This window comes from Orcinus orca, chromosome 9 (genome assembly GCF_937001465.1).
Source record: "Orcinus orca chromosome 9, mOrcOrc1.1, whole genome shotgun sequence".
Taxonomy (NCBI): Eukaryota; Metazoa; Chordata; class Mammalia; order Artiodactyla; family Delphinidae; genus Orcinus; species Orcinus orca.
Window position 1 is genome coordinate 82336838 of NC_064567.1, and position 21807 is coordinate 82358644.

General features: G+C 36.2%; 1 protein-coding gene and 1 long non-coding RNA gene across 8 annotated transcripts in view; one reads left to right on the forward strand and one right to left on the reverse strand.

Moving 5' to 3' along the window:
* The window catches only part of LOC125965436 (uncharacterized), a 141309-nt gene that overhangs the window by 96287 nt on the left and 23215 nt on the right, over positions 1–21807 (forward strand). The gene's annotated exons all lie outside the window — the stretch shown is intronic.
* CD36 (CD36 molecule) overlaps positions 1–21807 on the reverse strand; it is a 224214-nt gene that overhangs the window by 96163 nt on the left and 106244 nt on the right. For 2 of the 7 annotated variants that reach the window (XM_049714945.1, XM_049714946.1), the window contains exon 4: positions 5837–5886. The exons of 4 other annotated variants lie outside the window; for them this stretch is intronic. In XM_049714945.1, the coding sequence (XP_049570902.1) occupies positions 5837–5886 (50 nt within the window). Of the gene's footprint in view, positions 1–5836; positions 6046–21807 lie in introns of all 7 variants that reach the window. One more of the 7 variants, XM_004263409.3, reaches the window with a different exon arrangement.

Genomic DNA, 21807 nt, shown 5'->3' on the forward strand with positions numbered 1-21807 from the left:
CATGAGAACCTTTGCAGCCTGCCACACGCTTGGAACAGAAATGTTTTCAACACTTTATGATAGCAATCTCTTTTAGTTAACCTTTTACAAAGAGAATCAGTGTGTAATATTGTAGACATGTCTGTCGATTGTAAGGCCAGCCACTGGCAAGCTTTAGAGTGACCCTATGGCAATATTGCGACAGTTCGTAACACAATTTATTAAGCAAATTTTATTAAACTTTTTCCAAAAAATTCTTATCAGGTCAAACATTAACCTCTCCTCTGCCTTCAGTGAGTTAGACTGAGGAGGCAAAACAGAAGAACTGAGAGAAAAATGTAGTGGTATTGGAAGCTTTTTCATTTTCTTCAAATCTTGGACAGTTCCAGGGAAGATTATCACTTAACATTTGTCAGACTAAGAAAAACACAAATTTTGCTTCTCCCCTTCCAAACCCTGCTCAATGAGGCTTTCCTAACTCTCAGTACATCTGCAGAAATCTATTAGTACGTGTTTCCAAAAATTACAACAGTCTGATTCGTTACTATTAGGTTACTACATTTTAGATAAAAGAATGAAAAAAGGACATGTCCTATTATTCTTTTGTGAAATCCATTAAAAATCTTTGATGCTCCTTGTAGTAAAGACAGATACAGAAAAAATACCAATGACAGAATCAGAAAGCCCTACATTAGAAATTGGCTCCTGTGCTTTAGGAGCTGGGACTGAGGAGAAAGTCACCAGATTCCTTGGGTCAATTTCAGTATCTGTAAAACGAGGGAATTATAGATGGTCTCGTGGTTTCCTTCCAAGGCTTTCACTCTCTGAGCAGCAAGCCTCTGAAGATCGAGTAGCTAACGCAGACAAAGGTGACTTTGTAGCAGGCAGTGTTTCCAAGTAAGTACCTTGGGAGGGATGCCCAGGTGTAAAGCTCCAACTTACCTTAGTGCTAGAGGAAGAGGGAGAAAAGTATTTCACACAAAATGAGCCTAACAAGACCCATGAATACAGGGACAGTCTGACCTGTTTGTTTCCTTCACCTGCTTTCATAGAATGATGGATCAGGAAAGGACATTGGACATTAGCACATTTTCTAGGAGAGTGTGCTGAGGCTCTGAGAAACCAGGTGTCTGGCCCAAGGTAACCAGGCAAATACCTGGAAGTAGAATCATGACGAGGATCCTAGTCTCTGACCCTTAGGCTGGTCCTCTTTTACACCGTGTTTTTACTATTTTTTGTTCCTGTCACCTCTGCACTTAGTTGGTAGAAGTCAAGTTAAGTTTCATATCTTCAGGAAACATTACTTATTACTTAGTGGAGAAATAAGGGAATTCCTTAGAGAAGAACAGGGCATCCGGTATTAATGCCTTTACAAAACCCTGTGCTGTTGCCATCCTTTAACACTGGGTACATTGGAGCTGCTAAAGTGATGTTAGATCTTACTTTTTTACAACGAATTATCCTTTAAAAATGCTTTATTGCTCCTAAAAATCTTATTTCCATAGTAAGCTGAAAATTAAGACAATATTGCACATAGATAAAGTATTATGGCTGTTCCTCTAAATGTAAAGGTGTTTATGAGGGTGTTGAAGCTGAAATCTATACTGAAGTTGAAATCTGTGTTAATTTACCCATTTCAAGAAAACATACGAACCTACACATTATTACTCTCACACTAGTGATATAAGAATCTTAAGGACTAATATAATATCAATTGTTTACCATGTACCTCTCAAGGCACATATTTTATTTCAGTTCTTAATGAAAGGAACTCTATAAGTACTTAAAGAATTGAAAAGGGACTGTGACAGAATGTACTTGGCAGGACAGAAAACTTCCTCATTCTAATGGTTATGCATTTAATATCAAAAGGCATTGTAAGCATATCATGTCTTTTTTCTAAAAGCCATGAATCACTTTGCCTTATTTGTTCATCTGGAGATATTTTTTCAACTGGGAAAGCTGAAACGCAAAGAGTTGAAATGAATGCATTGAATTATCAGCTATTAGAGTTAGGGTCATCTAATTCCATCCATTTTTTAGAGGTAGAAGTAGGTCCTACAGAAAACAGATGTCCGATTCAATATTGTATGACAATTTAGTAGTAGATAATGGAGAATCAGGTCTTTTACTACAATTTTGTGTGGTTTGCATAACACCACGATTTGTTCACAAAGAAAAAAATACTGAAACAGTCAGAATAGGAATGCATTTCTTCTGATCCTAACACTACTATATGTACTAGAAAATTGTATAGACCTCATTGACTACTAAGATTATTTTATCATCAGTTCCTCTAATTTTAAAGGGAGCAAAAGTTTTTATGTCCTTTGTGAATTTCAGAGGCCTTGATTTTAAATTGACTTTGGACTATCTGTCTATTTTGCAAATCTTTTGCTAAATTTGAAGTACAAAGGTGTTAATTATGTGTATAGAAAAATTAATATAATTTAAGCTCCTCGCACTTGGCTGATTCAGCCCTAGTAATGACTGGATTCCAGCCTGATGACTCTCACATGGCTTGGTCTCCAGCTGAGTTGAAAGACATTTACCTTGAAACTTCTACATTTGCTACATTTTGTTTACCTTGAAACTTCTATTTTGCTACATTTGCTAATTTGAAAGCAGATGTTGGGAAGAGTAATAGTTTTTATCTAGTCACATGGTCATTTGATTATTGCTGTTACAGGAAAACAGTACTCATCCACATGACTGGCAACTTTAGTATAACTATTAAAATGTCCTTGATATCGTCCTATGCATGAAGTATGTAGAGCACATATGTCAAAAATATATTGTCCCATTTCTCAAGGCTCTTATAGTGTACAGGAGACAGTATCATGTGTAGCATATTTTAATCTATGAGTTGATTTCCTTACCCTACTTCCAGCCTGACCAAGTCCATTGGCTTCTTTACTCAAAGCCTAGAGTGAAGTGGTTAACAATGAAACAAGATGCTATGAGTTTGATCCCCAGTTTGGTCATGTGCTAACCATTTAAACTTGGGCAGGTTATTTAATTTTTTTGTACCTCAGTTTCCTTATCTGTAAAATGGGGTAATAATAATATTAAGTTGAACTATACGAAATTAGTATTTTTCAAAGTCAAAATAAGTAGAACATGGTGTAATTAAATATTTATCCTCATGGGTTGTTATAGGATTTATTAAATGTGAGCATTTAGAACAGTGTTAGCACATAGCAAGCATTCAATAAACGTTGGCTACTGTTATACAAATCCTATCCACCCCTTAGAAGGAGAACTCTCAACTCACTTGCTTCCCATCTTGCTGTAACTACTTTGCTCTTAGCATTACTGTCTAAACCAGTTATGTGGCAATAACATGTAAAATCCTGTAGCACTTCCTTTTCTGCTATTTAATTATTTATTTATTCTCCATCCAGTGAAATCAAAACTTCCTTAAAAAGCAGAAACATACTGAAAATAGTTTTCATCTTCTCCACTCACTACCAAAATCTGTTCTATTTGGGACCAATTACAAGCAGTTTCCACGTCCAAAAATTTTTCTAATATGTGTATGCATTATGTGTGTACAGGCTGAGAGAAAGAAATCTTTAATTTGCTTCTTGGTGTTCTGCAGTTAATATCATAAGGAAATTAAATTAAAATTTATTTTAAATTACCTGTGTTATACAGTATTCACTAAGCATTTGCAAGTGATATGAAGAATGTCAAGGTGACAAATTATCCTTTGTAAATAGTGGCAAAACTTTGTCCTTTTTCTGAAGTCCTTTGGTAGTTTCTACTCTCCACATACATGGCAGCTTATGCCATTGACTTTTAGTCTGTCTAGCAAGATTGCATAAACCTGCTGGCCCAGACAAATCTACCAGGAATCATAGTCTAAATTACTGGTAAAAAAAAAAAAAATAGTTTTCAGCTATAACGCATAAAAATCATAAAGTCCTTAAAAAACATCCCTGGGGCTTCCCTGGTGGGGCGCAGTGGTTGGGAGTCCGCCTGCCGATGCAGGGGATGCGGGTTCGTGGCCCGGTCCGGGAGGATCCCACATGCCACGGAGCGGCTGGGCCCGTGAGCCGTGGCCGCTGGGCCTGCGCGTCTGGAGCCTGTGCTCCGCGGCGGGAGAGGCCACAGCGGTGAGAGGCCCGTGTGCCGCAAAAAGAAAAAAAAAATCCCTTGGAAATAAACAGTAAAGAAATATGAATATATATATATATATATGAAGTAAACTGTATGGACTATTTTAGGCCATTTCAAATGCTGGAGTCTGGGGACCATCTTTTAGAATTGAAAGGTATCGTAGAGTACCAAATCTATACTTTAAAAATTAGATAACATCATGAGATGATTTTCTGATCTGTTAAAATTAAGCACTTTAATTCTTCTTTTTTTTTTTAAAAAAAAATAGTGTTTGTATGCAGGTAATAACGTTCCCAATTTGGTATTAGTCCATTAAATGAAGCAAGTAATCTGCAATGATTTCAATGGTAAACAAAAACTGACCAGTACTAAAACTTGTATATATTTGTGAAATAACAGCATTAGCTTAAGTGCTCTTGAGGTAGGGGTAAGACACTTGGCTCACTGGGTTTACACATAATTCAGAGATGTGACTCCTACTGTTGGCCAGTTTCTCTGTCTTTTTGTCTCTACATTCAGACTCTCTAGAAAGTGAACCTATTGCTTAGTTTTATCTGTAATCTCTATAGTAATGATCAAATCTCTCTGAGCACTGACCTTTGAAATACATCTGATGTTCATATCAAATCACTTCTAAAACCTCTGTTTTTTATTCTTCTAAGGAATACATCTCCTTCAGTAACTCAACTGGTTATCTTACAGTTTGCAACTTTCACTCCTCTCCCTATTTAGTCCTTTTATTCCATTGTATCCCATCACCCATCAGTTATATGTACTCCACCACACTAGACCAGAGTGCCTTTTATTATGTGCAGACTGTGCAATAATCTTATTAAAAGGGAGTCTTAAACGACACGAAAAAAAAGCTGGAAAAAGAAAAACACGTGGAGGCTATATAATGTACTTCTAAACAGCCAGTGGATCTCTGAAGAAATCAAAAATTACCTAGAGACAAATGAAAATGAAAACATGATGATCCAAAACCTATGGGATGCAGCAAAAGTAGTTCTAACAGGGTAATTTATAGCTGTACAAGTTTACCTCAGGAAACAAGAAAAAACTCAGTTAAACAACCTAACCTCACACCTAAAGGAACTAGAGAAAGAAGAACAAAAAGAAATCCAAAGTTAGTAGAAGGAAAGAGATCATAAAGATAAGAGCAGAAATAAATGAAATAGATACAAAAAATAAACATCAAGAAAACTAAAAACTAGTTCTTGGAAAAGATAAATAAAATTGATAAACCTTTAGCCAGACTCATCAGAAAAAAAAGAGAAATGGCCCAAATCAATAAAATCAGAAATGAAAAAGAAGTTACAACCAACACCACAGAAATGCAAAAAATCATAAGAGACTGCTGTGAACAACTGTGTGCCAATAAATTTAAAGAATATTTCTTTCAATAAAAAATGGTATATATGTACGCAAAAAACATATCAACATACTCTTTGGACATAATTAAAAGCAATTATTTCTTTTAATATGCATACCTAATATAGTTTTTTATCAAAATTTGGATATTTAGACTTAAGATGACAGTGCATTCATATAGAATATACATCATGCTTTGACCATTTCTCTATCATGTAGAGTTTCAATTGTTCATTATCACCTTTGTGTCGAAGACACAGAATTGCCAGTTACAATGAAATATAAAACAGGCACCCTAAGCCAAAAAGGGATGGAAGATAGAATGAATCAGGATGACAAGAAACGTTCTTGATAATACTTGTACCTTTTTAACTGTCTTCTCAATAAGCATGTCTCCAACTGGCATTAGAATACCTCCAAACACAGCCATGAGTGCACCAATGACAGCACCAGCGATGAGCCCACAGTTTCGATCGCAGCCCATTTTTCTTGTTCAGGGGGACAGCTAAGGTTCAGCACCTGCTTCTTTCAAACTCCCAGGTCTGATGAACGTGGTTTCCAGAAGGTCTGGTTCTATCATTGGAAGGAGATTATAAAGCAGAAACTTAAATACCAGTAGAAAAAGATCAAAGTAAACATGCAACTGAAACAGATCATTTTGCCAGTTATAAATAAACAGATGCTTTTTTTAATATACAAACTTTCTAGGTTTTGTCCTTTCTTAATTTGAACTACCTACCAGTGGTAGAAGTAATACATATTGTCACATAGAGCAGTTCTTTAAATTTCTCCTCTTTTAAATTTTCTTTCTATGGATGATTAACACACTGAAATATTAACTAAGGAGAATATGCTTACTGTACTCTCACCCCCTGCCTACCTTCCATCAGCTTGGGACACTTACGGGCATCTTTATCCTCTATCTGGCTTCTCCACTCAAACACAACCAACTGTCTGCACCCTACCTGGAGTTCTGCAAACTGCATGTGGGTGGACTGATGTCTTTTCCATCCAAATGCTAAGCAAATACAGTGACAGATGTTTTCTTTACTATTCCTTTTTCACAAATAGAAAGATAGGGATTTTATAGGAAATGATCTGATGAGTCTGCGAAGAAATCATTCTTTCTAATCATTTATAAGCTATCTGTTAAAACAGAAAAGCATGGGTAAGTTGGGAAAATAATACTAGAATAGTCTCTAATATCATCAAAATTATAAGCACCATTAAAAGAAAATTCCACTGTCAGGAATATTGAGTTCATGCCTGAATTCTTTCTTATGCACAGTGTTGAAAACATTGAAATATTTTAAAGAAGAGTATTTTCAATTTAATTTTTAGTAACTGACTTTTAGATAGTTGTGAGGTAAAAAAGATTTGAAGAAAATATGTAAGGTAGAGGATACCTAGTTTCTGTCACAGCATTGGTTTCTTACTAGTCTCAAATGAATTTTTTAACATATTCAAATGCAATATTGTTCATTTTGTCATGGACAGCTGACTCATGCCAATTCTGTTAAAATATGTAGATTGTGTCAGTATGTATTTCACCTAGTCAGTCTTATCTTTGGTATCTTCATATAATATATGCTCCTTTCATAAAGATTGAAAGAAAACTCTTAGTGGAATTGGTAGATCCTTCTGTAACAAAGTTAGTAAGAATTTGCTATTCTAGTGTTCAAAAACCTGTTCATTTGAGATATTTTGTTTGCAGCAGCATTTTTTAAAATGGGGTTGACCTGACATTGATAAATGGAATGTGCTTTGTACTTATAAATATTATTCCCTGCTTCAAAATGCCCCTGGCAAAGGAAAACAAAAATGCCAACAGAATGGAGGCTATAGACAGAAAAGACACACAACCAATATTTTTGTCATCCTCGTGACTATAATAATAAAACTTATATTAATTAATTCTTTAAGAAAATAAGGAAAGTTAGGTTTCCCCCCAAATGTATAACAAAATTATAACTATTTTTCATGGCATTTTTTTTTATACACCAGGTTCTTATTAGTCATCAATTTTATACACATCAGTGTATACATGTCAATCCCAATCGCCCAATTCAGCACACCACCATCCCCACCCCACTGCGGCTTTCCTCCCTTGGTGTCCATACGTTTGTTCTCTACATCTGTGTCTCAACTTCTGCCCTGAAAACCAGTTCATCTATACCATTTTTCTAGGTTCCACATACATGCATTAATATACGATATTTGTTTTTCTTCTTCTGACATACTTCATTCTGTATGACAGTCTCTAGATACATCCACGTCTCAACAAATGACTCAATTTTGTTCCTTATTATGGCTGAGTAATAATCCATTGTATATATGTACCACAACTTCTTTACCATTCATCTGTCAATGGGCATTTAGGTTGCTTCCATGACCTGGCTATTGTAAACAGTGCTGCAATGAGCATTGGGGTGCATGTGTCTTTTTGAATTATGGTTTTCTCTGGAATATGCCCAGTAGTGGGATTGCTGGATCATATGGTAAATCTGCATACTGTTCTCCACAGTGGCTGTATAAATTTATATTCCCACCAACCGTGCAAGAGGGTTCCCTTTTCTCCACACCCTCTCCAGCATTTGTTGTTTGTAGATTTTCTGCTGATGCCCATTCTAACTGGTGTGAGGTGATACCTCATTGTTGTTTTGATTTGCATTTCTCTAATTATTAGTAATGTTGAGCAGCTTTTCATGTGCTTCTTGGCCATCTGTATGTCTTCTTTGGAGAAATGTCTATTTAAATGTCTTCTGCCCATTTTTGGATTGGGTTGTTTGTTTCTTTAATATTGAGCTGCATGACCTGTTTATATATTTTGGAGATTAATCCTTTGTTGATTCATTTGCAAATATTTTCTGCCATTCTGAGGGTTGTCTTTTCATCTTGTTTATGGTTTACTTTGCTGTGCAAAAACTTTGAAGTTTCATTAGGTCCCATTTGTTTATTTTTGTCTTTATTTCCAGTACTCTAGGAGGTGGATCAAAAAGATCTTGCTGTGATTTATGTCAAAGAGTGTTCTTCCTATGTTTTCCTCTAAGAGATTTATAGTGTCTGCTCTTACATTTAGGTCTCTAATTCATTTTGAGTTTATTTTTGTGTATGGTGTTAGGGAGTGTTCTAATTTCATTCTTTTACATGTACCTGTCCAGTTTTCCCAGCACCACTTATTGAAGAGACTGTCTTTTCTCCATTGTATATCTTTGCCTCCTTTGTCATAGATTAGTTGACCATAGGTGCGTGGGTTTATCTCTGGGCTTTCTATCTTGCTCCATTGATCAATGTTTCTGTTTTTGTGCCAGTACCATACTGTCTTGATTACTGTTGCTTTGTAGTATAGTCTGAAGTCAGGGAGTCTGATTCCTCCAGCGCCGTTTATTTCCCTCAGGACTGCTTTGGCTATTGGGGGTCTTTTGTGTCTCCATACAAATTTTAAGATTATTTGTTCTAGTTCCGTAAAAAAATGCCATTGGTAATTTGATAGGGATTGCATTGAATCTGTAGATGGCTTTGGGTAGTATAGTCATTTTCACAATATTGATTCTTCCAATCCAAGAACATGGTATATCTTTCCACTTGTTGGTATCATATTTAATTTCTTTCATCAGTGTCTTATAGTTTTCTGCATTCAGGTCTTTTGTCTCCCTAGGTAGGTTTATTCCTAGGTATTTTATTCTTTTTTTTTGCAATGGTAAATGGGAGTGTTTCCTTAATTTCTCTTTCAGATTTTTCAACATTAGTGTATAGGAATGCAAGGGATTTCTGTGCATTAATTTTGTATCCTGCAACTTTACCAAATTTATTGATTAGCTCTAGTAGTTTTCTGGTGGCATTTATAGGATTCTCTATGTATAGCATCATGTCATCTGCAAACAGAGACAGTCTTACTTCTTCTTTTGCAATTTGTATTCCTTTTATTTCTTTTTCTTCTCTGATTGCCGTGGCTAGGACTTCCAAGACTATGTTGAATAATAGTGGTGAGAGTGGATATCCTTGTCTTGTTCCTGATCTTAGAGGAAATGCTTTCAGTTTTTCACCACTGAGAATGATGTTTGCTGTGGGTTTGTCATATATGGCTTTTATTATGTTGAGGTAGGCTCCCTTTATGCCCACTTTCTGGAGAGTTTTTATCATAAATGGGTGTTGAATTCTGTCAAAAGGTTTTTCTGCATCTATTGAGATGACCATATGGTTTTCATTCTTCAGTTTGTTAATGTGGTATATCAGATTGATTGATTTGCATATATTGAAGAATTCTTGCATCCCTGGGATAAATCCCACTTGATCATGGTGTATGATCCTTTTAATGTGTTGTTGCATTCTGTTTGCTAGTATTTTGTTGAGGATTTTTGCATCTATATTCATCAGTGATACTGGTCTGTAATTTTCTTTTTTTGTAGTATCTTTGTCTGGTTTTGGAATCAGGGTGATGGTGGCCTCATAGAATGAGGTTGGGAGTGTTCCTTCGTACACACTTTTTTGGAAGAGTTTGAGAAGGATGGGTGTTAGCTCTTCTCTAAATGTTTGATAGAATTCACCTGTGAAGCCATCTGGTTCTGCATTTTTGTTTGCTGGAAGATTTTTAATCATGGTTTCAATTTCATTACTTGTGATTGGTCTGTTCATGTTTTCTATTTCTTCCTGGTTCAGTCTTGGAAGGTTATCCCTTTCTAAGAATTTGTCCATTTCTTCCAGGTTGTCCATTTTATTGGCATAGAATTGCTTGTAGCAGTCTCTTAGGATGCTTTGTATTTCTGTGGTGTCTGTTGTAACTTCTCCTTTTTCATTTCAAATTTTATTGATTTGAGTCCTCTCCCTCTTTTTCTTGATGATCTGGCTAATGGTTTATCAATTTTGTTTATCTTCTCAAAGAACCAGCTTTTAGTTTTATTGATCTTTGCTCTTGTTTTCTTTGTTTCTATTTCATTTATTTCTGCTTGATCGTTATGATTTCTTTCCTTCTGCTAACTTTGGGTTTTGTTTGTTCTTCTTTCTCTAGTTCCTTTAGGTGTAAGGTTAGATTTTTTATTTCAGATATTTCTTGTTTCTTGAGATAGGCTTGTATAGCTATAAACTTCCCTCTTAGAACTGCTTTTTGCATCCTATCGGTTTTGAATCATCGTGTTTTAATTGTCATTTGTCTCTAAGTATTTTTTTATTTCCTCTTTGATTTCTTCAGTGATCTCTTGGTTATTTAGTAACGTATTGTTTAGCCTCCATTTGTTTGTGTTTTTTATGTGTTTTTCCCTGTAATTGATTTCTAATCCCATAGCATTGTGGTCAGAAAAGATGCTTGATGTGATTTCCGTTTTCTTAAATTAACTGAGACTTGATTTGTGACCCAAGATGTGATCTATCCTGGAGAACATTCTGTGCGCACTTGAGAAGGAAGTGTAATCTGTTGTTTTTGGATGCAATGTCCTATAAATATCAATTAAATCTATCTGGTCTGTTGTGTCATTTAAAGCTTCTGTTTCCTTATTTATTTTCATTTTGAATGATCTGTCCATTGGTGTAAGGGTGTTAAAGTCCTCCACTATTATTGTGTTACTGTCTATTTCCTCTTTTATAGCTGTTAGCAGTTGCCTTATGTATTGAGGTGCTCCTATGTTGGGTGTGTATGTATTTATAATTGTTATATCTTCTTCTTGGATTGATCCCTTGATCATTATGTAGTGTCCTTCCTTGTCTCTTGTAACATTCTTTATTTTAAAGTCTATTTTATCTGATATGAGTATAGCTACTCCAGCTTTCTTTTGATTTCCATTTGCATGGAATATCTTTTTCCATCCCCTCACTTTCACTCTGTATGTATCCCTAGGTCTGAAGTGGGCCTCTTGTAGCCAGCATATATATGCATCTTGTTTTTGTATCCATTCAGTAAGCCTGTGTCTTTTGGTTGGAGCATTTAATCCGTTCACGTTTAAGGTAATTATTGATATGTATGTTCCTATGACCATTTTCTTAATTGTTTTGGGTTTGTTTTTGTAGGTCCTTTTCTTCTCTTGTGTTTCCCACTTAGAGAAATTTCTTTAGCATTTGTTGTAGAGCTGGTTTTGTGGTGCTGAATTCTCTTAGGTTTTGCTTGTCTGTAAAGCTTTTGGTTTCTCCATCGAATCTGAATGAGATCCTTGCTGGGTAGAGTACTCTTGGTTGTAGTTCTTCCCTTTCATCACTTTAAGTGTATCATGCCACTCCCTTCTGGCTTGTAGCGTTTCTGCTGACAAATCAGCTGTTAACCTTATGGGAGTTCCCTTGAATGTTATTTGTCATTTTTCCCTTGCTGCTTTCAATAATTTTTCTTTGTCTTTAACTTTTGCCAATTTGATTACTATGTGTCTCAGCATGTTTCTACTTGGGTTTATCCTGTATGGCCCTCGCTGCACTTCCTGGACTTGGGTGGCTATTTCCTTTCCCATGTTAGGGAAGTTTTTGACTATAATCTCTTCAAATATTTTCTCTGTTCCTTTCTCTGTCTCTTCTCCTTCTGGGACCCCTATAATGTGAATGTTGTTGCTTTTAATGTTGTCCCAGTGGTTTCTTAGGCTGTCTTCATTTCTTTTCATGCTTTTTCCTTTATTCTTTTCCGCAGCAGTGAGTTCCACCATTCTGTCTTCCAGGTCACTTATCCGTTCTTCTGCCTCAGGTATTCTGCTATTGATTTCTTCTAGTATAGTTTTCATTTCAGTTATTGTATTCTACATCTCTGTTTTTTTGTTCTTTAATTCTTCTAGGTCTTTGTTAAACATTCTTTGCATCTTCTCAATCTTTGCCTCCATTCTTTTTCCGAGGTCCTGGATCATCTTCACTATCATTATTCTGAATTCTTTTTCTTGAAGGTTGCCTATCTCCACTTCATTTTGTTGTTTTTCTGGTGTTTTATCTTGTTCCTTCATCTGGTACATAGCCCTCTGCCTTTTCATATTGTCTATGTCTCTGTGAATGTGGTTTTTGTTCCAGAGGCTGCAGGATTATAGTTCTTCTTGCTTCTGCTGTCTGCCCTCTGGTGGATGAGTCTATCTAAGAGGTTTGTGTAAGTTTCCTGATTGGAGGGACTGGTGGTGGGTAGAGCTGACTGTTGCTCTGGTGGGCAGAGCTCAGTTAAACTTTAATCCACTTGACTGTTGATGGATGGGGCTGGGTTCCTTCCCTGTTGGTTTCTTGGCCAGAGGCAACCCAACACTGTAGCCTACCTGGGCTCTTTGTTGCCTCTAATGACAGACTCTGGGAATGCTCACACCAAGGAGCACTTCCCAGAACTTCTACTGCCAGTGTCCTTGTCCCCACAGTGAGCCACAGCCACACCCTGCCTCTGCAGGAGACCCTACAACACTAACAGGTAGGTCTGGTTCAGTCTCCCCTGGGGTCACTTGCTCCTTACCGTGGGTCCCGATGCGCACACTACTTTGTGTGTGCCCTCTAAGAGTGGAGTCTTTGTTTCCCCCAGTCCTGTCAAAGTCCTGCAATCAACTCCCAGTACGCCTCAAAGTCTGATTCGCTAGGAATTCCTCCTTCCGTTGCTGGACCCCCAGGTTGGGAGCCTGACGTGGGGCTCAGAACTTGCACTTCAGTGAGTGGAGTTCTGTGGTATAAGTGTTCTCCAGTCTGTGAGTCACCCACCTAGCAGTTGAGGTATTTGATTTTACTGTGATTGCACCCCTCCTACCATCTCATTGTGGCTTCTCCTTTGTCTTTGGATGTTGGGTATCTTTTTTGGTGAGTTCCAGTGTCTTCCTGTTGATGATTGTCCAGAAGCTAGTCGTGATTCTGGTGTTCTCGCAGGAGGGAGTGAGAGCCTGTCCTTCTACTCTGCCATCTTGGTTCCTCCTTTCATGGCAGTTTATTTGTTTTATATCCTTTAGGATTTCCCTTTACCTATGCCTAATACCTAGGATACTTCCACTGTAAATCAGGATGAACTAACTGATTCACCCTGAGGTCTTGGTGGCTAGGTAACTTGTATAGTCATTAGTGTCACATGATTTTCCAATGTAAACAAAATGTTTATATTGGAGAAATCAGAAGCCTAAACAAGTGATTTACTTTTCCTATGGAATTTTATATGTCCCTGAGCAAGTAGGATAGGATTTTTATTAATTGCTTGGGGATGGAGGGTGAAAAATAACATACTACCTCCTACGGCTTTGACCAAGGTTGTCATAATGCAATGGAACAAGTTATTTAAACCTGATAGTAATGACTAGATAGTCTCAAGTAGGATCTCCTATGCAAAGGATAATTGCACAGCCCCTTAAAAATTTTGTGAAACATCATCTGTTAAACGATCATTGTAATTGCTAAGTAGAAACTATCATCCAGGTGTTCTGTAGTATATACAAGTGATCTTATTCAGGTGAGCTGATTAAGTAATATTTTACTGAGTGCCCATTTCATAGGCCAGAGGTCCCCAACCGCCAGGCCATGGACAAGTACTGGTCCATGGCCTCTTATGAACTGGGCTTCACAGCAAGAGGTGAGTGGCGGGTAAGCAAGCAAAGCTTCATCTGTATTTATATTCGCTCCCTATCGCTCGCATTACTGCCTGAGCTCCACCTCCTGTCAGATCAGTGGCAGCATTAGATTCTCATAGGAGCACGAACCCTACTGTTCATGAACTGCACATGCAAGGGATCTAGATTGCGTGCTCCTTATGAGAATCTAATGCCTGATGATCTGAGGTGTAGCTAAGGTGGTGATGCTAGCACTAGGGAGTTGCTGCAAATACAGATTATCATTGGCAGAGAGGTTTGACTGCAGAGAGACCATAATAAATCAATTGCTTGCAGACTCATATCAAAACCCTCTCAGTGAGTGGCAAGTGAAAACAAGCTCAGGGCTCCCACTGATTCTGCATTATGGTTAGTTGTATAATTATTTCATTATATATTACAATGTAATAATAGAAATAAAGTGCACAATAAATGTAATGCCCTTGAATCATCCCAAAACCATCCCCCCTCCCCGACCCATGGAAAAATTGTCTTCCACGAAACTGGTCCCTGGTGCCAAAAGGTTGGGGACCGCTGTCATAGACCATTCCCCAATTCTCACCTGCAGGTTATCAGAATACAGGGATCCAACCTGGTGTAATTGAGTCTGGTAGACTGGAGATTAAACCAAAGTCTTGCCACTCTCTTGCCAGGTGACCATGGGCAAGCCCCTTAATCACTCTTTTCCTCAATTTCCTCATGTATAAAATAAGATGCTAAGGTGAGGTCTGCATTTTTTAATTTAAGCAGTTTTTATTTTAAGCAGCTGAACCAGTTTTTCACTCAGTTTCTTACATGGAAGACCAGGCAGAGTGACTATGATTACAACAGTGGTGGGAACCCTGACCCCAATTCCTAACTTGATCTCCCACCTCCCAGCTAACACTATCCTGTCCCATCTTTAGGAAACTAAAGGAGAATCTCTGTAGAAACCTATGGTTCCAACTCATTAAAAAGTTGGGACAGAAAATCCCCAGGGTCAAATTCCAGTTTTGTTTACATAACAAAAAAAATATAACTCAAAGATAAAGTCATCTCTTTTAGAAAGATATTTTATTTTCTGTATAAGCACCACTAAAAATTATTCAATATCAATGTCCTTTGCAATTCTGACAGGTGAAATAAAAATTGTTCTATTCATTTTGTTTATGGTTTCCTTTGCTGTGCAAAAGCTTTTGATTTTAACTAGGTACCATTTGTTTATTTTTGTTCTTATTTCCATTACTGTGGGAGATGGATTGAAAAAGATATTGCTGCAATTTATGTCAGAGAGTGTTCTGCCTGTGTTTTCCTCTAGGAGTTTTATAGTGTTCAGTCTCACATTTAGGTCTTTAATCCATTTTGAACTTATTTTTTTTATACGGTGTTAAAGAATGATCTAATTTTATTTTTCTACATGTAGCTGTCCAGTTTTTCAGCACCATTTATTGAAGAGACTGTCTTTTCTCCATTGTACAGTCTTGCCTCCTTTGTCATAGATTAATTGAGCATAGGTGTGTGAGTTTATCTCTGGACTTTCAATCCTGTTCCATTGATCTATATTTCTATTTTTGTGCCAGTACCATACTGTTTTGATAACTATACCTTTGTAGTATAGTCTGAAGTCAGGGAGCCTGATTCCTCCAGCTCCTTTTTCCTTTCTCAAGATTGCCATGGCTATTCAGGGTCTTTTGTTTCTCCATACAAATTTTAAGATTTTTTTTGTGCTGGTTCTGTGAAAAATGGCATTGATAATTTGATAGGGATTCCAATGAATCTGTAGATTGCCGTGGGTAGTATAGTCATTTTTTTTTTTTTTTTTTGTGGTACGCGGGCCTCTCACTGTTGTGGCCCCTCCCGCTGCGGAGCAACAGGCTCCGGACGCGCAGGCCCAGCGGCCATGGCCCACGGGCGCAGCTGCTCCGCGGCATGCGGGATCCTCCTGGACCGGGGCACGAACACGTGTCCCCTGCATCGGCAGGCGGACTCCCGACCACTTGCGCCACCAGGGAAGCCCAGTATAGTCATTTTGACAATATTGATTCATCCAATCCAGGAACATGGTATATGTTTCCATCCGTTTGTGTCATCTTTGATTTCTTTCATCAGCACCTTATAGTTTTCTGAGTACAGGTCTTTTGTCTCCTTAGGTAGGTTTATTCATAGCTATTTTATTCTTTTTGATGCGATGGTAGGTGGGATTATTTCTTGAATTTCTCTTTCTGATCTTTCATTGTTAATGTATAGAAATGCAACAGATTTTTGTGTATTAATTTCGTAACCTGCAACTTTACCAAATTCATTGATGAGCTTAGTAGTTTTCTTGTAGCATCTTCAGGATTTTCTATGTATAGTACCATGTCACCTGCAAACAGTGACAGTTTAACTTCTTTTCCAATTTGGATTCATTTTATTTCTTTTTCTTTTCTGATTGCCGTAGCTAGGACTTCCAAAACTATGTTGAATAAAAGTGGCAAGAGTGGACATCCTTGTCTTGCTCCTGATCGTAGAGGAAATGCTTTCAGCTTTTCACCATTATGACGTTCACTGTGGGTTTGTCATATATGGCCTTTATTATGTTGAGGTAGGTTCCCTCTGTGCCCCCTTTCTGGAGAGTTTTTATCATAAATGAGTGCTGAATTTTGTCAAAAGCTTTTTCTGCATCTATTGAGATGATCATATGGTTTTTATTCTTAAATTTGTTGATGTGGTATATCACACCAGTTGATTTGTGGATATTGAAAAATCCTTGCATCCCTGGGGTATATCCCACTTGATCATGGCGTATAATTTGTTTAATGTATTGTTGGATTCGTATTGCTAGTATTTTGTTGAGGATTTTTGCATCTATGTTCATCAGTGATATTGGCCTGTAATTTTCTTTTTTTGTGGTATCTTTGTCTGGTTTTGGTATCAAGGTGATTGTGGCCTCATAGAATGAGTTTGGGAGTTTTCCTTACTCTGCAATTTTTTGGAATAGTTTCAGAAGGATAGATGTTAGCTCTTCTCTAAATGTTTGATAGAATTTGCCTGTGAAGCCATCGGGTCCTGGACTTTTGTTTGTTGAGAGTTTTAAAATTACAGTTTCAATTTCAGTGCTTGGTCTGTTCATGTTTTCTATTTCATCCTAGTTCAGTCTTGGGAGACTGTACCAAATTGTTCTAAAATTTACAGAACTACTGTTTCTAAAATGGATATATGTGTGTATATGTGCCATTTTTCAGATTCTGTGCCATCACTAAGTTTAGAATTTACCTGACCTTTCCCAGAATCATTCTCCTTTATTCAGGCAGCCCCATGGACTACAGGGAAGGGTCCCAAAGGGCAAAGAGTCCCAAGAAAGTACATTAGAAAACCCAGGGGGCAAGATATTCTTCAGTGCTTTACTCTCTAAACCTTAAAACTCATTATTATGACTTGCAAGGACCCTGAGTCCAAAGGTGTCAAGTTATGGGCAGACCTGGGTACTGCCTAGGCTCTGTCTGCTTTGAACTTAAAACTGAAGTGAGATAGTTTACACAGCCCACTGCTGTTGAGTCAAGCTCATCAGAAAACAGAAGTGTCAATAATTTATTGTGTTGAATTGCATGGCTAGACAGTTCTTAGTCTAACACTGTCTGGATGATGCATAAGCAAAGATACAAGAGTTACTCTAACATTCCTGCATATGTGTACTGATATTTTCAACAGAAAAAGATTGACTTTACCTCCTTTTTCAAATTTTGAACTGCCTGACTCACTTTCATTACCTTGATGTAAATTTCCACGTTTTCCTGTAAGAACAGGCAAGATATTTCACATGAGTGTAGTCCTGCTTTATCAGCAGCTTTGCTTTCTATAGTTTTACTTACCCATGGTCAAACAAGGCCAACTGAGGGTAACTGAACATGTAGAAAGCAAAATCATGTATAAGGGGGGACTACTTAGGGTTTGGTGCTATCCTGCTATCCATGGTTTCAGGCACACGCTGAGGGTCTTAAAAGGTATCCCCTAACACCTGTGGATAAGGGGGGACCGTGAGTCCATTAATTATGCTTCAGTGTCTTGTCAGCATGATTAAGTATTGCTATTATAATCGTGCTTTAACCTTATGCTTCACACTACAAAATTCCAAATACATTTGACCCTTGAACAACACAGAGGGATTACAGGCATGGACACTGTGCACAGTGGAAGAACCATATGTAACTAACTATACAGTAAGTCCTCCTTATCTTTGATTCTGCATCCATGGATCCAACCAACTACACATTGTGGATCGGGTAGTACTGTAGTACTTATTGAAAAAAATTCTGTGTAAAAGTGGACTCACAAAGTTCAATACTGTTTTGTTCAAGGGTCAACTGTAGTTTTATTCACCTGAAGCAAAAGAGGGACAAACACATTATGTAAGACATGCACTGAGTACATAAGAGAAAAGTTCAGGTTATTCAGTATGTTTTACTTAGCTTTTCCACTTATGTTTATCTTTGGAAACCAGTGTTGTTTGTCCCCACTCTTCTCTCAAATGCAGCTATTTAGAGCATATAAAATTTTTGCCTTGCATGCTTGGTTTTCTTAATAGTGTAGCTTCTTACATATTAAAATCTATTTTACCTACTAATTAGATTAAATTTTATATTTTATTGTTATTTCTTCATCATAAAAAATAGATAAGACATTGATATCTATAGTAATTTACTGCTTGCTTAAAGTACTTAAATTTAGAAAACAAAGAATAATCACAGGTACAGGAAAGAAAACTAATTATTGGTACTTAGGTCAAGAAGAGAAAATAAGAAAGCATGTTTTAAGATACCACTAATTGCATATCTTTCTTGAGTCTATAGGGAGATTAGCTGTGTCAGCTCATAGATTATTCTCATTTGTAGAACTCATGAGTATATCTACATGTGGGCTATCTTTGAAAGAGGAAATAGAATTTTTCTGTTTCTTTTTTTGCTGTCATATCTACGGAGTGTTTCTAGGATGAACTTATGAGCGTTATGCCTTTCCACTATGTTGGAAACCTGGTGGTGGGAACTGAGACTGAGCTATAAGATGTATGTCCAGTAAATAGGTCAGAAAATCAGAGAACTTTCCCAGAGAATCTGTAATTATTCAGATGTGTGGATAAAGCTGTGTTCCCTGGGAAAGCCCCCCGAAGGAAAGGCTTGGCCAGAGGTAAAATTTCCTGGGATGTGAACTACAAAACTTTAAAACAGTTTCAGATGACAAGAGTACATACTTGTACCACAAATGAATGCCAGGACCTGTATGACATTTTTGTACTCATGAGTGAGTATCTCAGATTTCCTATTCTATCCATAAACCTTCCTTCCACTTTTCCTTGGAATAGGAAGCCAGATCACACACCTCTGTTTTCCACTAGACACATGCTGTGATTCTTTTGATACACAGTCTTCCTCACCTGATAAATACAGTATCTACCCACAAAACCCAGTTTTAGAGTTTTGGTTATGATTAATGCAACAACAGGTAGAATATGAATGATGAAAGTTAACTTTTAAAATTAAGTTCCTTTTCACACTCTTACTTTACACGATATCTAGGTGTGTTTACAAAGCCATGATTCCCCAGACATGAGTAATATGCAGATTCACATTCAAGCTAGTTAAATCAATCACTTAAATCTGGTTGTGTTTCATTATGTGGAAACAAAAGTTCATTAGACTAGTACTTATTTTACGTACAATTTCAATACATGAAGATAGTTAAAAGAACAGCTATTATGGTCAAAGTTAGCAAGAACTGTGGCCCTTGCCCTTTCCAGTCACATCTCATTTGGGCTCTGAGTCATCCCCACAGAACCCAAGGGCTCTGTAGAAAATATTTAAATAATTAGATTAGGAGATCTCCAACACCTTTTCTTATTGAAGTTACCATAATCCTTCTAATTTACTTCTGCATTTCCATCCTATCAGAATATGTGGAGCTAAAAATATATAATAGAAAAACATTTATAGACATCTATAATATAAAATAATACACTTCACTAAATTATGCCTCTCAAATATTACAACTTGTTTTGGTCACAGTCTTAAAAAATTAAAACAATAAATACTATATTTATTGTTATATTGTTATATTGTACTAAGGATTCTTCTAGAAATAAGCCTATCTTTTAGAGTACTTTTTGCAGTACTTGATTTACAGGGATTACTATAAGTTTGAAATTATTCTCTTAGAGTCATGTTGGTTCAAATAGGATTATCTAGAGCCATCCTTGATGAATCCAAGACAGAAATGCTATTCTCTGTTTTTTTTCTAACTCAAGTTTTACTGTAAATAATAAGATACTATACAATTTTCAAGAGTTATGATTCTGGGCTTTGAAGTTAAGTAATTTAGGTCAATTCTGGGTCTTAATATTATAATTTCTCTGTGGCTCAATTTTCTCTAACTGGAGATAGGATACATCATATAAGATTGCAAATGTCAGATCAAATTAAATGAGATAATGAATAAAGATTCCTATCATAGCACATGTTATTTTTATTTCAAATGTTATTATGATGTGTTATTTTGAAAAATCATAACAGTAAAATATTATTGCATACTGGCCAAGTATTATTTTTAAAAAATCTAATAAATATATGTAGTTTATACAAGTAGGAATGATTATTTGCAAAACACTTAGATTACCATAAAATCTGATGAGATGATTTGTTATATATGTATACAGGAACTAAGACTATCATGCAAATAAAAAGGAAGCTTCTGGCTTAGAACAGTACTCCTTGAAATTTTCAGCTATGACTTGGGCCTAAAACACCCACTTGAACTAAAACACCTTGTGATTAAATCAGATAATAGTTACAGAATCAGTTCCTTCAGGACCAAAAAATCCACAAGATTCAAATATGTTTGAGTAAACTTCACCAAATATTTTCGTAAAAAATATGGGTAGCAACTATAATTTTCAAGGTAAATTTCAAAATTTTCAGTATGCTCTGTCCAAGTACCTTTCCAATTGTAATTTTGAGATTCTTCCCAGGCTAACCTGCTATCTGATGATTATGTATTGGATTTATTTTTCCAGTCTCTTAATGATTCTGATAAATGAAAAAAAAAATTCTATGTATTTTTTCTCTCATAAAATCCAGTCAACCACTGGACTATCTACATAACAATTTTTGTAAATATTTTGGATTATTTTTTGAACAAATATTAAAAACAATGTTTCTTGTACTAATTTAAAACTACATAGTAAAGAAAGGACTGAAAAGTGCATGCAAAAGATTTTAGAAAATATCTTTCAATATGTAACTTGATAATTCCAGAAACTGAGATATAGAAAATTTATGCCATTTACATTTATGTATGAATTCACTTACTAATTAAATTAAAACTTTAAATTTCTTCAGAATTATTTTTGTTATCTAAACTTGGTATCATCATTCAGGAAAATAATTCACTGATATTTGTAATAAGCTTCCTAAATAGCCAAAATCATTAATTCTGAGTTGTTTTTATTCTGCTACCGAATTTTATATAATTTATACAAAATTATTAAATCTAGAATCCTTATTTGGAATTAATATAATTTACCATTCCCAGTAGCAACTACAGTATCTTTGTTCACTTAAAAAGAACATATCCAAAGAAGACATTGCATTTAGCCATGTAGACAAAGTTTCACCAAAAGTTGTGAAATTCAGATAGAAAGTTAAACTAATAACTCTCTAAAATAATTAGTTAATAATTGCATATTAGGAAGCATGTTGGCATAAGAGTGTCAAATCATTTATAAGAACTAATTCCACTATACTAATTTTTATTAATGTTGACTTTTATTCATAATTTAAATTAGAAATTATGTATAAATAGCCTAAGTAGACAATGAAAGTTCTGCAGT